This window comes from Citrus sinensis, chromosome 3 (assembly GCF_022201045.2).
Source record: "Citrus sinensis cultivar Valencia sweet orange chromosome 3, DVS_A1.0, whole genome shotgun sequence".
Classification (NCBI taxonomy): Eukaryota; Viridiplantae; Streptophyta; class Magnoliopsida; order Sapindales; family Rutaceae; genus Citrus; species Citrus sinensis.
In genome coordinates, this window is record NC_068558.1 from 33,207,630 (window position 1) to 33,224,505 (window position 16,876).

Below are 16,876 nucleotides of genomic sequence, written 5' to 3' on the forward strand. Positions count from 1 at the left end.
ATTCTTCGACAAGGTACATGCCTTCCCACTTCCCGCAATGAACTCCCTTAACATCTTCAATGGGAGTAAGGCATGTGTGGTTCTGGTCGAGCGCGCACAACCCACAGAAAAGGCGCTCTCGGTCATGCAATGCAGACGAGGATTCAAGAAGAATCCGGACCACTTGGTCTCCATCCGGCTACACCACAAGGGAGAGGATTCCAAAAGCCCTCCAAGCCAAGTCCCACAACAAGCACGAGCCGTCCATGATAAAGGTAAGGACGCTATGCCTCCGAAGCTCCCACCGAAACGAGTGGTTGAGCAACGCACAAAGCCATCCGAGTATAAGGGGTTGCAGAAACACAAGAGGGGACGCCGTAACACCAACCGAAAGAAGGAAATGACCACATGCGGAGCAAGTGGCGGAACCTCCCCAAGAGAGAAGCACAAGAAGACTAACGGCAAATCGTGGAACAAGTCCCTCAAGGAGCAAGGATGAGATCGCGACGAGGACGCCGCGAGCTTAGGTGGGGGAGGATGTTGCGGACCGCCCAATTCGCTAGCCCAATTGCCCACAATTTCAGGCTAGAGAGCCAACACAAGGCTAAGAGTGCTAGCTTGGCCCAATTCCGGAAAGTTTTAGGCAACTCTAGCACAAATAAGCTTGTAAATATTCTAGAATACTCTATACAATTCCAGCACATGTAAATAGCTAGGAAATGGTAGAATTCTCTAGAATCTCTAGAGCTTGGCAAGCCTCCCCTATAAATGTGGGATGGCATTAGGCATTTGGATACAACAAACACAACAACAAGCATTGTATTCTCTCTTTGTGCAATACAAGTTTTCTTATTCGGCTCCATTGCTCTCTTCTCTAGTTCGAGAAGCTCTAGGCTTACTTAGCAACAATCGGCAAAATTGTCTAAGTGCCACACGGATTAGCTGTGCAAAATACTCATCCTGTGACACTATGCCCTGTAATTTGATTCCTGTGCACGGCTTGCTTGAACTGCAACCAAAATTTATTGCCACTGGTGTTGCTGATGTTCCTTCTATATTTCTGTATGTCACTCCACTGATTGTCATGCCAGAGCTCTGCAACAAATTAAGATTTAAACTTCGTTATTATGAATTTTTCTTAGAACACCACTGGTTAACGTAATCTTTTGTTATTCCCTTTTCTTTTTTACCTGATGAGGACAATGATTGTCAGGGCAATAATTTTGATCGATGATGATAGGATTAAAGACGTTTGTCATAATAATATTTCGAAATCTAATGTTTCTTGCAAATCCATTGCTGGGTCTCGCCCATGTTTTGATCCGTACACCATTTTGAGTTCCAGTGAAAATTGAATCTGTTACTGTCACATTTTTTGCACCATCTTCAGCAGCATAGGCCCCAAGGCTGCCAATGCTGCAAGAGAAACAAATATGATCAATTAAATTAGGCTACCAAAATTATACATATTAGATGGGCAAATGAGACTTTCATCCATTTGAGAATTTATTTTACCAGTTCTATCCTTGATAATTTCTAATACCTTTTTTCATCCTTGGTGTTATAACAATAGTAGAAAAAAAATATCGTTGAAGGGTAAATATGATATTTTAGATAAGTAGTTACTTGCAATTTTCACCTGATTCCGTGGCCAGGGCCACAGGCAATGCGTTCAATCCATAAGTTTTTAGTGCCAGGACCGACTGAGATGCAATCATCTCCAGTCATAATGGCACTGTTGCTAATTGTAATGCCTGAGGATGATTGGATGTGGATGCCATCAGTGTTTGGACTCCAGCTTGGGGCATTAATTTTCAACTTTCGAAGCATAATATTAACGCATTCGTCAATAGCTATATGAAAAAATCTGCTGTTGATGGATGTTAATCCGCTGACAACAATATTACTAGCCCCCACAAATGATATTGACTGCAATCAACATAAAATTTTGTGATGTTACATGAAGGATATAAAATGATAAACTCGGTCTAAAAGTGGATTATGATTCTCTTTTGAAAATATAAATGTTTCATTATTTAAATACGTATGGACATCTATCAGGTGCCGATGTATGCACTTTGTAAATTATGGTTTACTAGCTTGTAGCAAGTAGCTACAATTTAATAAATCACAAGTTACTATGAAATAGTATTAAGTAAATCTAGTTTCCGCGGTCCAACTGAAATCTGAATTTTATACAGTGTGAACATCTATATTAAAAATAAGTACGGTATTTATATAATTTCATAACATACCCTTGTTGGAGGAGGGCAACTTTTTCCAGATTTCCTGCAAGCCCAATAGCCAGCTCCTGTTGCATCAATGGTTCCTCCATGTATACTCAATCTATTGACCTTGTAAAACAAAATCCAAAATCCCGAATTGCCTAGAGACCAATAACTTGATGGAGCGATAATTGTTCCATCAATCTGAAACACAATCCTGTGCCTACATGGTCCATTAAAGGATATCGATTTTACCAAGAAAAGTCCCCGAGGAACATGCAGCGTGGCCGGACTATTGGAGTAGCATGCCGATGACCACGCCCGAAGGAACGCCTGTGTGTCGTCAGATTTTCCGTCTGGTTTTGCACCAAAATTGATCACATTATAGGCTGCACTTGCTGATTGGAAGAGGGTATTAATGAAGAAGATGAAGAGTATGCATGAAACTGCTAGCTTGGCCATATTGGGTTTTATCAAGGGAGTAGTTAATTTATTAATTGATGAATTAAGAGAAAGGAATTGGAGAAAATGGTTTGGACCGACATGCATGTTATTAAATTAAATATGTTTGAAGTCCTTTGTAAGTTAATTAAATGTTACTCTCACGCTAATCATGATATTTATTGTCCGGTGGAATTTCGTTGTATTGTATTCATACTACTGTTCAAATGATTAATTAATTAATTTGGGTGATACATATAAGGTCCTGTAGTATAATTTTGCTTAGTTACTTATAATATATTAAAATTATATTTCAGTCGCCTTCCCCTTGTGGGTAAAACCGTTAATTTCACACTATTAATTTGTTTACTTTGATATTAATTCAACCAAAATTTACTTAAATCAGCAAATTAAGAGTAATTATAATATTAAAAATAATTATAATAATTAATTCTTCGGTATAGTCTATTTCTTGAATTTAATTATTAGATTTTTTTCCCTTCTACCTTAGATGCTGTTAGAAAAATAGCATAAAATAGCTATTTTGAGTAAAAAATATTGGAAAATATATGTTCATGGATGATTTGGAATCTCCTCTATGAGCTTTTCGCAACGAATTATAATATGCTCAAATTAGTATTTGGGTAAATGGGAAATTGGATCGCAAAGAGCACCCATTGATGTGGGAAAATGAGTAAAAATCCCATATGGAATTTTTAGTCAACTGATGCCCCCCCTGAAGCCTATATATATTGGCCTCCATGTTCAATTACAAAACACATGAAAATCCTTGTATTTTCTTCTCTTCTCTCTTAAGCAAATATTCTATGTTCAGTGTGATTGTGCTGCCTGCACTATTTATATTTGAATCCATACAGATGCCAATATATATTATTCAAGCATTGTCGTGAAGATGACGAATATGTTTTGAGGACATTGTAATTTTTCAGGCCTTGGGGTTAGTGGTTTTTTTATTTATTTACATATTTTTGATTTAATTATTATATCTTTCCTATTTTAATTTATTTATTTTTTATTATTATAATAAAATTGTGATAAGTGAGTAAGAGTCTTATTAGAGCTTAAGTGCATTAGAAATGTTCTGTCACCAAGACTATATACAATGCCTAAGCATGCCTTTGGGGCAGCGCAGCTACTCCCTACCTTTTATTCTGGGGGAATATTCCCCAAAATATAGGTTGGGGAGCAGCTGCACTGTGGCAGTACAGCTACCCCAAACACAACTTAAAGAGTCTGAGTTTTAATTAGAATCATTGTGACCCCTCTAAATCTTTTTTGCATAGAAAATAGGCGGTCTTATATCACTTGCTAATTGATAATAATATCACCACACATGCAATAAAAAATACTAGTTGTCACTAGTTCTGCACCAATTTAAAATTTAAAATTCCTGACTGGGTCCCACAGTGGAATAAGCAACGCAATGATTCTACAATAATTCCATAATCCATAAGCTGGAGACATTAATTGCTAATAAGCGTGCTAGATAATCTGCTCCTTTTTATCTTCCTATTTTCAGCTGCTTCTTATAAGTATCTACCCAAAATATGAAAAATAATTTTAAGTAGTTAATTATTCATAAGTTATTATAAGATCCATGTTCTGAAAATGAGAGAATGATAATTCCCCCTACTGTTTTTCAAAATTAATCACTTTTTCCTCATAACCCATCATCATCTTGCTGCTAATTCAATGCAGAGTTTTTTTTTTTTTTTGGTCCTGTCTACTGGAAGGGCGGAGCCATGATAGGATTAAAATTTTCGAGGGACTATTTAATTATTGAGTTAAACTATTAAAATATTAAACTTTGGGGGGGGGTGGGGGGGGGTGCTTACAATATATATTTTATATGTACTCATGTAATTTACCTTTTAAGACATGGCACTTGCTAGTCTCAATGGAGCACTGCCTCTGGTCTACTACTATTTAATTTACACCTAGAAATTTGCATTGATCAATGTTGAATTTTATCTATATCATATTAGGGATAAAAGAATAAAACACATAAAAAAAAGTTAAAAGTTTATAACTTTTTTTACAGCATGAGTATTTTGACGGGCTATGAGAAATGAGGGAGGAAATGGAAATAAATTTCCGTAAACAATGGTGGGTTTCGATCATTTTCCCTTTTGTTAAAAGAGAATCAAATATTGTAGAAGATTTATGTCCATTTTTAATTAGATAGGACAGGTTGTTGATACTTACAATTAGAGTTTCTTGATCATTTTGATGATGTTGCGAGGTTGGATTACAACGGGGCAGAAAATATTTTTTGAGAGTGTAAGACGTACTCACATGTTTAATTGGACCATGTGAGATTAAGCAGCTAGGCATGGCTCACGTACAATTCAAACAAGCATATTTCTACTTCTAAGAAAAAAAAAAAGATGATTAAGAAAAGAAACGAAAAAAAATAAAAAATAAATACTAATGCATTAATATTCCAAAGATGGAGATAATAAATAGTTAGTTAAAGAGAGATTCAAATTCTGATTTTGGCGCTAATTAAAGTTTTGTTTTCAAGATAATTAATAAATTCCGAGTTTTCATGTTTGTTAATTGATGCTCTATGTTTGCTTTCTGTTCTTTCGATTCATTTGTTAGCGATTTTGATTAGGATTGACATATTGGTTAATAATTAAATTTATCTTGGGATTTGATCGAATCAATATGGTCCTGATTCCTTCACAAATACAAACAGGATTGTCTAGGATCCTTTATAATCATTTTGAACTTACCTAAGTTAATTATGAAGAAAAATTATATATTTGTACAATTTAATTTATTTGTTTTTTCAATATGGTACAATTCTACTTATATATTTACAATCGGAATTCTACTGGAATTCACCTATATCAAATCTCATCCATTCTCACGAAAATACATCCCAGAATTCATTTGAAACCGTAGAAAGGATTATAGCTCTGAAGGTAAGTTCAAAATCATTTTTTTTTGGGGGCAAATGCTCCATGTTTGCTTTCTGTTCTTGCTCTTTTATTCATAAAAGTCAAAAGGTTACATCTGGTCAAGGCGAATTGCAAGCCTTACCCCCTCACGATCTTGTAAAATCTTGGAAACAATTTAAATGGACTCAACCAATTACATAGAAAAATAAACCAATCAGAAGCCTGGCTAAAACAATAACAAATCGGGAAACCATAATACATATTAGCATCAATTTACGTACAAAACATTGCAGTTCATAACCAGGCAAGCCACTTAAACCTCACTGATGTAGAGAAAAATAGATTGAAAACAAAGTTGCCAAGCGGATTTATTTGCATAATAGTTGACACACTGTCTGCATTGTCGGTCTTGATTCTGGACTCTCTTCCAAGCATAAAAAGGCAACCTCCAAGATTGATATAAGCTTATCTTGAATGTTTCGTGATGGTAATGGAAGCCGAGGGTCCAAAATTTCATTAAGTGATAGGTTCATGTTGGAAGATGAAGATGAAAGTAAGGAAATAAAATCTCTCGGATGTTTCCCTTTGATCACTTCCAATGCTAATACTCCAAAGCTGTACACATCGCATTTTTCAGTAACTTTCATCGTGTAAGCAAGCTCTGCAAGGTGAACGATAAAAATAATCATGTAGATATAAGGCTGATTTATTAATTAATATAACAAAGGATCAATTTATTACTTTAAGAATGCAAACCTGGAGCAACATATCCAAATGTGCCTGCAAATTCAGTCCAATTGGACGAGCCTGGCTTTAGAAATTTTGCGATTCCGAAATCTGAAACACGAGCTTCATATTCTGAACTCAGCAACACATTCTTGCTTGATATGTCTCGATGGACAATTGGTGGGAAGCAATCATGATGCATGTAAGATAGAGCATTAGCTACACTTTTTATCACATTCATTCTTACAATCCAGCTGAATTCTTTTATTGATCCGTCATTGCTCAGAATCTCCGCCAAACTGCCCCTTTCAAGACATTCGTAAACTAAAAATGAGTGTCGGGGATGTGAACAGAAGCCATAAAATTTCACAATATTTCGATGCCGTATCTCTGTTAATGCCTTGATTTCGTTCAAGAATTCTCGTTGGACTGAAATTTCACTCAGAAGTACTGAGTGAAATTTCTTGACTGCTACAACCTCCCCAGATGGTAGCTCACCTCTGTAAACACTTGCTTGTCCACCTATTCCAATGCATTGCTCAGCATCAAAATTTTTCGTCGCTCTGATGATTTCTTCATACACAATTTTGCCTTCAAAAGTTAATATTGAAAGCAGTCCTCGATGGTTCACACAACTTCCTTTGTTTTCTTTCGAAGTCCTCTTCGTTCTTCCAAAAATTATTCCAATTACAAAGAACAAAAGAGCAAATACTCCCAAAATAGGAAATATAATTAAAAACCATTTGTTTTCGAAGACATGTTTTTGAGACACAAAGGCTTTGCAGGACTGAAAGCCTTCAACATCGCCGCACAATCCTCGGTTCCCTCGTAATGCCTGTATGGGATCATATTGGAATCCCGTACTGTTAGGAATTAGACCTCGTAACTCATTGTATGAGATGTCAATGCACGACAAGCCATGCATTCCGTCAAAGCAACTTGGAATTAAACCTGAGAGGTTATTGTGCGAGACATTAAGCTTCTCCAAGCTTTCCAGATTACAGATTTGGGGCGGTATCTCGCCTCCAAGGAAGTTATGACTCAAATCTAGCTCTGAAAGTTGAACCAACTTCTCCAATTCAACTGGAAATTCTTTTCGAAACTGATTGTTGCTCAAGTTCAAGTAGTGCACTTTCAACAAGTTTCCAAGAGTTTCTGGGATAGAGCCGCTCAACTTGTTTGTAGACAAGTCAAGATACTCTAGTTCGCTGAGTGAGCCAAGTACTCGAGGTAAGTTTCCAGAAAGTTTATTTCCATTTAAAACAAGATAGTTTAGGGACTTTAAATTGCCAAGTTCAATTGGAATCTCTCCAACTATTTGATTCAAAGAAAAATCAAGTTTGTGCAGTTGGTATAACTTCCCAATCTCGGGAGGTATGCTCCCAGTGATGTTATTCATTGAAAAGTTTAAAGTGCCTAGTTGCTGACATTTGCCCCAGCTAGACCAGATTTCGCCATAAAAATTGTTATGGCTGATATCTAAAAAAGTCAGGTTCGGATATATGCCAAAAACTTCGGATATGTTTCCAGTGAGATGGTTTTGTTCAAGATGTACTCTGTTTAAGCTTGCTAAATTTCTCAGGCTTCTAGGAATTTGACCAAAAAGCTGATTGTTATCTATCTCTAGGTTAGTTAATTGCATGAGATTTCCTATTTCTCCGGGAACAGAACCAGAAAGACTGTTGGAGTACAGGTATAAGCCTTTTAAATTGGTGAAATTGCCAACTGAAGGAGGGATAGCACCGCTAAGATGATTCATGCAAAATCCTAAATTCAAGAGAGATTTGACATTTCCTTGAAATGGAGGGATAGAACCTGAAAGTGAATTTTTAGAAAGGTGCAATTCAGCTAAATTGCTCAAGTTACACAAAGAAAGAGGGATTGAACCACTGAATTGATTGTTGAAGAAATGCAGATAGAGAAGAGACTTCAAGTTTCCTAAAGCTGAAGGAATAGAACCGGAGAGTGAGTTGTCAAAAAGATATAACAGAGCCAAGTTGCTTAAGTTACCCAAAGAAATGGGGATTGAGCCACTAAGTTTATTGTGAGCCAAGTTTATCTCTGAGATAGATTTTAAATTTCCTATAGTTGATGGAATAGAGCCACAAAGTGAATTTTTATAAAGAATCAAGAGAGCCAAGTTGCTTAAGTTACCCAAAGAAGAAGGGATCCAACCAGACAAATTGTTTTGGCACAAAACAAGTTCTCTAAGATTGCTTAACTGTCCTACTTCACGTGGAACTGAGCCATGTAGCTGATTCGTATCAACGTAAAAGATCTTCAGCTGAGTTACGAGGCCGATTTCTGGTGGTATTGCACCAGACAATTGATTACCTCCTAAATCAAGAGTCTCAAGCTTAGAGAGGTTACCGATTTGAGGTGGGATGATGCCGGAGAATGTATTATTGAATAAATCAAGATACTCCAGCTTGTAGAGGCTACCGATTTCAGGTGGGATGATACCAAAAAATGCATTGCGCGTTAGATTAAGATACTTAAGTTGAGGAAACGATGAGAATGAGAATTCATGGAGCGTACCTTTTAAACCAAGAGTGCTCAGGTTAATACTGATGACTCTTTTTGCAGGATTGCAATCAATTCCAAACCAAGCACACGGGATTTTTTTTATTTCTGAATAGGAAGAAACATTGGTTGCATCAACAGGATAAAGTGTCCATGAGGACAACAAAGAGTAGTTCTGATTTTGAAGGCTTGTTTTCCATTTGAGAAGAGCATATGCTTCTTGAGTATAACCAGAAGCAGCATTTTCTGAAAATTTTAGCAGAAGAAATAGGATCAGTATAATCAGGGTTGATGATGCCATTGGTTTATGTTTATGTGTTGGATTTTTTAATGCAGATCATAAACTGGAACTTGGCATTTATATATACAAGACCTCAAGACTTCAAAGTTTTCTGCTTGAGAATAATGGGAAAAAGGTAATTTAATCCGCACTGGTGTGTTTCACGCTCATCTTATAATTCAGTCCATCGGCCCCACAATTAACTTTTAGTTGTATTACTAACTACTATTAAGGAGATCATATGAAAAAAAAAAGAAAAAGAAAAAAAGAAAGAAAACCTACTGCTGAGGAGATAATCCCACATATGATTGAGAAAAAGTGATAAAAGAAGCATACAAGTTTGAAGCACTATTAATATTGGTCTTTTCTGGATTTTGGCCGCAGTCATCAAGATAGCACAGAGTCATTTGTGAGAGGGGAAAGGTGTTCTTGCTTTAAATATAAAAGTAAATCGTGGGTCCTTAATTGGTTTGATGGGACTTTTAACATAATATGTTATTGCTTGATCGAGCATTTAGGTTTATTCTTTTTGAGAATATGCTAACATTGCATACTCTTACGTACCCCCATTTCACGTTCATATATCATCAATAAATTAGAATGCGTTGCTTTTTTCAATTGATATCATATAACTTTTGACTTAGTGTTGCTTTGTTAGTGGGTGTGAAAGCGTATTAAGTGCGGCATTGAGCTTAGTCTCTGTAGTAATGGCGGCTCAACGTGTTTTGGGCCTTGGGGAAAAACATTTTCCTCAAGCCTATTTAAATTTAAAGTATTATGAAATGCAGTTCTTGTTGAGCCAATTTAATTTTTTCTAATAAGTATTATAAAAATTTTCCTTGATCCTCTATTATAATGCTATTTCATGGAGTAATGATAACCGTTTTAAATTTTTTATCCTAAATTTCATTCTAAATGACGTATTGTTCATTAAGTGATTGATAGTTTTTTACAAGATCTAAATGAATTAATTGTATTATCTTATTAATCAACAGATAAATGTCACATGATTTATGATAATTTATTGGGACAAAAAATTTGAGATGTGTAGGACTATTCATTTTAATGACCCTTCAGAATTCAACTATCGATAAAAAAAATTGATAAAATTGATTAAGTTGACTTGTTTTTTCCATTGATATATAAAATAAAATTGATGGCCCTTAATTGATTTGGTTGGTATTTGATGGTTGTCGAAGCCAACAAAAATAAATATCTACTCTAAATAAATTGTGTATAGTGATTGAGCGGGGTCGTATCCACAGAGATCGGTAATTATTTAAATCCTTTTAAAACGTAAAACATAAAATGGGGGTTTTGTTGACAATAATAAAAATCAAATTAAAATAACAAGAATGCAAATTAAAGTTGTAATTCAAATTGGAGAAAGCTCTGGTTGAAGGAATTAACTCAGCTTGATTCGACTAATGATCATTGATTCAAATATAAATTATTACTACTTATTAATAGACCGGTTATAGCTACTGAGACCCTCTAATAGCCAATCTCTCCTTAACTAGTCGATAACCAAGGTACGACCGTTGGTTATTTCCCTAATCAATAGACAACCCTAGATACGATCATAGGATTTAATCAATTGACAACCTGGAAAACCAGAGAGACCCAAATCCTAATCAATAAACACATATGATGGTTTATTTAAATTAGATTGTTTATTCTCATAACACAATTCACTGCTATGTTATTTGTCACAAACATTAAAATCTTCATACGATGAATCCTTTAATTCACAATAGATTAAGTTGATAATTAAATAGTGGCCAATTACCTAATTAACAAACATAATCATGAAATAATTCAGAGAATAAACAAATACTCAAAAAGCAATAAAACAATTAAAGCATAAGAAAGATCTCACAGTAGTGATGAATCAAAGCTTCATTAACCTTCAACCAGGAAAATAGGTTTAGTTCTTCATAGAGAGAAGAGAAAAGTTTAGATCTAGGGTTTCTTTCTTTTTGTCCAATCCCCCTTTTTCACAATAGATTCCTCCCTTAAATACTCTCTCTCTCTTCTCCTCTAGAGTTCTATTTAAAATAAAATAATAATATCTGAAATATTAAATTCGTAATTACAAAAATAACCAAAAATACAAAACACGTTAAACTAAAAACTACAGGTCCGTAGTTGACAGCACGCGCCCACGCTTTATCAACAAAGTTCTTCTGACGCTCATAATTTCTCCAAGAGAACAATCATCCTTAAACATCATCTTGTAGCTCAATTTTATCACCAATCAATAGAATTGCACCTATAAAAATTAAACACAAGTAAATCACTATTATTAAGTGCAAAACATCGATATTAAGGGAAGTAAACAATGCAAAATTAGTGCATAAATTGCACTCTAACAGTATTTTAACATATATATACTGAGAATTTGAACACTATGCTGTCATAAGATGTCCTTATGAATGACTTGCTTTTTCCAGTCAAGTTAATTTAATTGAGTCAAATCTTGTAAGTGCTTGCAAGTGGCGATTATATTATTTCATTATAAGTACAATTTTTACCATAAACGTATGGACTGGTGTTTGATAAATTGTACAAAATGGTACAATTCAATTTTTTTTTTGGTTTGAAACAGAAAAATTTTCATTTATTTCAATTATTCAAACTTATTAAGGTAAAGCTATCAAATTATTAAAAAAAAATGAGATTGGGGATTTATTGAGACATTTTGCAAATTATGGGGATGTAATAGACTATTAAACCAAATTATAAGGATGTGAAGGACGTTTACCTATTATTGGTGATGCAGCATAAAAACATTTGGAAAAACTTCTACTCCGACGGTTATCTACCTCCCCAAACCTATTATAAATAGAAATAACAAAATATTAATTTTATCATCATCCTTTTTCATCAAATATTCCTTTATTCAAATAATTTCCTTTTGCATAAGAAAATGGGCTCTAAGATTTTCCTGCTTTTCGCTCTTGTAGCGTCTATTGTACTTGTTTCTTCTTCGGAGGTGGCAACTAGAAACCTAGCTAAGACTTTCACCAACATGCGAAAAGGTGAGCTTCTTGGTCAATTTGTATCCATTTTTTATTGCTGTCTTCATAACAAAACAATTAATTAAACTAATTTATTTTCCGCATAAATGATTTGTTTGGAAAAATCCGTCAATAGTACATAATGCCTTGTGAATAATATGCTGATGAAATATTAACCATACGATGGGATGTTGTTTTCTATTTGGGTTATTTTTACATACCTCCCCTGAGGTTTCACGTAATAACAGTTTAATACAAAGTATGACAGTATTTTTACATCCCTCTCCTGCTGTTAATATAAAATTATGTATAATATCAGTATACAAGGTTAAAATCGTAAAAGCTCATTTAAAATTAAAAAAAACTTAAAAAGTTAACCGTACTACTATTGGTAAGAGCGAAAAACCTGTTGCATCACTCCATTATCCAGTCCAATTCATTATTAAAAAAAAATGCCTTCACAAGAAAACCTGCTATAAAGAGGTTAGTTTTTTTTTTTTAAAGAAAACTATTGCAGTAAATCATAGCTTTGGTTTTCTTCGTTTTGGATATATAAATTGGAAAAATCGATGCTGTCGTGTTGTGGATGTTTGTTGTAAAGGATTATGGGTTTTGATTTATGTTGAACTAGTAGAAAAATCGCGTTAGTTTGATTACTATTCTGTGATATATCGAGGGGTTGACCCGAATCGAACCAAACTCGAAATTATATTCGGTTTTCGGTTCTGTTCCGGTTAACCCTGAAACCCAAACGGATAACAGTCAGCAGCTTGAAGACAACAATATCACAAAACAAAGCCCTAAATTCAATCAGCCTATCCATAACCCCAAATTCAAACCCTAACAGCCACATCCTCTCTCATCCGATCATGCCTCCCGGTGATTCCTTCATGCCGCACCACGTCCCACCGTTGTAGCCCACGATTTCGATCCCCTAATTCCTAATTTCACAAAACAAAACAAGCCTTAAGAGCCACATCCTTTCTCATCCAGTCATTCCTCTCGGTTTGGCGATTCCCCTGACTTTCCGCTCTCACCACCACCACGCGCCTCGGCCTCGCAGTAACTACACCTGCCGCTATTGGCGATCTGTTGAAACGGAATCCAAGCACAGCCGCTGAACAACTTATCACAATCGACGCCATTGAAATGCATTGATTGATACACCCTTAAAAGATATGTGTTTGATAAGGCAGAGAGAAAAGCTGAGTGCATAGAATCAACCTGTGGCCAACACACGCTTGGTTGTTGGCTCGCTTGCAGTGTGAACTGATTATAGCCACACTTGGGTGGATGCTGCCTCTGACATGTCGTCCGTGTTATTAGAACACATTTGGAGGAAGGGGGTGAAAAAAAGAAAAAATTGGGCTTGACACAAAGCCCAATAGTATTAAGGTTACGTTTGGAAGTTTAAAAACATAGAATTGTGATAAATTATTGGGTTAATAACTGGGAAGTTGTACCTGTCAGCCTTGAAAGGGCATTTTTGTTATTTTATCAGTCCACAAATGGTCAATTGTCATACTTTCTATTAAATTGTTATTACGTGAAACTTTAGGGGAGGCATGTAAAAATAACCCTTTTCTGTTTCTCTTTTAATAAATCTGTCTTGTCCCGTTCCCTTATAGATGTTGATTTGAAAACATAATTAAAGAAATAAATTTTTATAATCATAGAACATGTTGCCATACGTACATGTGCAGCTAAGGTGGACACAACAGTCAAGGGTCTCAATGCAAGGCTTTAACGTTATAGATCGTTTGCTAATTGATTTTTCTTCATTTAAATAGCGCATGTATCGATGAAATTATGATCATTAAATTCAATTTTGTGCCAAAAATGAGGATGATCCAATATTATTAGTTGTTTATGCTGTGACTATAGACACTGGTTAATTTGCAATGAAAGTTAATTCAGTACTTAACACCTTTCGAGAATGAAGTGACAAAGAATTTCTTAAAAAAATCAATCATGTTTCTAGTAACGATCAAGGAGCAAAGGTGCTTAGCAAGCCTCTAGTGTTTGATCAATTCAATTATCTAAGGACCAAGCTCAATGTACTTTCTAGACCTTGTTAAGGAAGCTCATAACGTGTACAAGCAGTCAGCTCAAGGTTAGCACGTGGGAGAATTTGCTGAGCTGAAGTTAGTTAAGTAAGCAATGCCAACTCAGCAAATTAAGTCAAGGTTTACTGAGATTTTATTCCTATTGTTTTCTTTTCTGTTAACGATGTATAAAGGTGTGCTTTGCACTCATTTGATCATTAAGAAAAGAAGAAATAAAATCCAGAATATTCTCTGAAGTTTTCTCAGTAAAACAGAGTAAATTTTCTTAGTAACCAAACAGTACAAATCAGTGGAATTTATGTTTTCAAACATGGTGTTAGAGCCAAACAGAATCAGCTCGAGTAACCAGCAAACAATGATGAGAAATCCAGCAATCAACAACACAAATCAACACACTCAAATCAATTTCTCTTTCACGAATCCAATTAAACTAGATCGATCAAACTACCTGCTCTGGCATTCACAAGTTCTGGCTTCGATTAGAGGTAATCGACTAGAAGACTTCATAACTGGAATCAAATCAACACCTGGAAAAAATATTTTGTTAGCTGGAGTTAATGGATCTACAGAACAAATTGAGAATTCTAAGTATCAGATCTGGAGATCACAAGATCAAATTCTTCTTGGTTGGTTGTTGTCAATATTAAGTGAAGGTATCCTTAGTCTTGTTATTAACTATGAAAGCTCATTTGGTGTATGGAAAACTTTAGAAAAGAAGTTTGGAGTTCAATCTGAAGCTCGAGTTCTTCAGCTCAGATATGAATTGAACACTCTTAAAAAGGAATCTCTTAGTATTGAAGATTATTGTGTTAAAATGAAAACAATAGCTGATAAGCTTGCTAGTGCTGGTAGCTCGATAACAGAAAAAGGATCTAATGCTAACCATACTCAATGAATTAGAATAAGGATACCGTGATATTGCTACTTTCATAACTGGTTCACATATGGAATTTGATGATGCTTATGCATTATTGCTCACTCATGAAACTAGGTTGGAACAAGATCAGGATGATAAGAGTATGTTCAATGCTAACTATGCATATACTAATGCATATACTAATGCATTTCATCCTAAGGTTTATTATGCACAGCCTAGAGGAAATTTTAAGAGGGGAGGTTATTATGGTGGTAGGAATGTTTTCTCTAGTAGAGTGAATATGAATTTTTCTCCAAGAATGTTTAATGCGGGTTTTAGAAGTGGTTTTGGTAGAGGATATTCTGTTGGTAATCCTTTTACTGGCAACAATTCTTTAGCACCAAAGAATTCATCATCTGTTATCAAGAATGGATCACAAGGAGCTTTCAATAACAATCCAGGGGACTCAGTATGTCAGATTTGTCTCAAACCTGGTCATACTGTTGATATTTGTTGGCATAGATTTGTTGAAGATTATGTGCCAATGCCAAGAGGTTTTGGAAAAGGAAAAGCACCCAGAACAACATATCTGTCAAATTTTGATGGTTCTGTTTCAAATCCAAATTTTGAAGATTATGAGAACTTCAACTATATGTCTTCAGCTTGCAATCCTATGTCTGGCAGTAGCTATTATTCTGGTTTTGATGCTTGTACTCCTGGAGCAGCATTTATGGCTAACTTTGAAGGGGTTGCTAATGATGGATGGTACTTGGATAGTGGGGCAACTCACCATCTGACCAACAACATGGAAAACTTGCAGATCAATAAGGAGTTTAAAGGTACTGATCAGCTCATAATTAGTAATGGTCAAGATTTGTCTATCACTCATGTTGGATTTGCATTTCTGTCACAAAGAACATCAAATTACTTATCTGCACATTTCAGAATAGTACTTAAGGATATATTACTTGTTTCATCAATCACCAAAAATCTACTAATCGTTTCTAAACTGACATCTGATAACCCTGTAACTGTTGAATTTTGTGGGAATGTTTGTTTTGTGAAGGACATAAAGGGACAAGTTCTGCTGCAGTGACTTGCTGAAAAAGGTCTATACAAGCTGCTGCTGAGTTCTAATTCCTCTTCTTCATTTTCTTCATCTCATCTTTGTCATACTCAACTAAATAAACCTGTCTCAATGTTGTCTAGCTTTCAAAGTTTTGATAGTCCTTCTAAAGCTTGTTATCATTCTGTTTCCAATAAATCCCAAACCAAATCTGATGTAATGACATTATTACATAGAAAATTCGGTCATTCAAGTTCAATGATTCTGATGCATTTAGCTAAGTCTTGCAAGCAATTAAAGATCTCTCAAAAAGATATTGTGTCTTGTACAAATTCTTTGTGTGAGGAATGTCAGTTAGGCAAAGTTCACAGGCAAAGTTTTCCAGCAACTGAAACAAAAACAAAAGGAGTATTAAAATTGATTCATACTAATATCCAGGGACCTTCACCAACTGTATCTAGAAATGGATACAAGTATTACATTAGTTTTGTGAATGATTACACTAGATACACCTGGATCTATCCACTTAAGCTTAAATCACAAGCATTTGAAGTTTTCAAACTGTTCAAGGCACAAGTTAAAAATCAGTTTATTACCAAGATTAAGGAATTGTAATCTAATCTTGGGGGGGGGGGGGAAGTTTAGAGTATTCAGTGATTTTCTAAGTCAAAATGGAATCAAGTTTAGACATTCATGCCCTTATACTCATCACCAGAATGGTCTTGTTGAGAGAAAACACAGACACATAATTGAATTAGCATTAACAC

The 16,876-nt window shown here is 35.1% G+C and overlaps 2 protein-coding genes across 2 annotated transcripts; both read right to left on the bottom strand.

Moving 5' to 3' along the window:
• Positions 1–828: 828 nt before the first annotated feature.
• LOC102611569 (polygalacturonase-like) lies at positions 829–2,666 on the bottom strand. Its single transcript, XM_052438687.1, has 4 exons — positions 2,235–2,666; positions 1,619–1,908; positions 1,170–1,395; positions 829–1,074 (listed from the first exon to the last, which is right to left on the bottom strand). Exons 1-4 carry the CDS (start codon positions 2,664–2,666, stop codon positions 829–831), a joined length of 1,194 nt encoding a protein of 397 aa, XP_052294647.1.
• Positions 2,667–5,630: 2,964 nt separating this feature from the next.
• Positions 5,631–9,488, bottom strand: LOC102621543 (MDIS1-interacting receptor like kinase 2-like). The gene is made up of 2 exons (XM_052436557.1): positions 6,329–9,488; positions 5,631–6,233 (listed from the first exon to the last, which is right to left on the bottom strand). The coding sequence occupies exons 1-2, from the start codon at positions 9,120–9,122 to the stop codon at positions 5,941–5,943; spliced, it is 3,087 nt and encodes a 1,028-aa protein (XP_052292517.1). The 5' UTR covers positions 9,123–9,488; the 3' UTR covers positions 5,631–5,940.
• Positions 9,489–16,876: the final 7,388 nt, after the last annotated feature.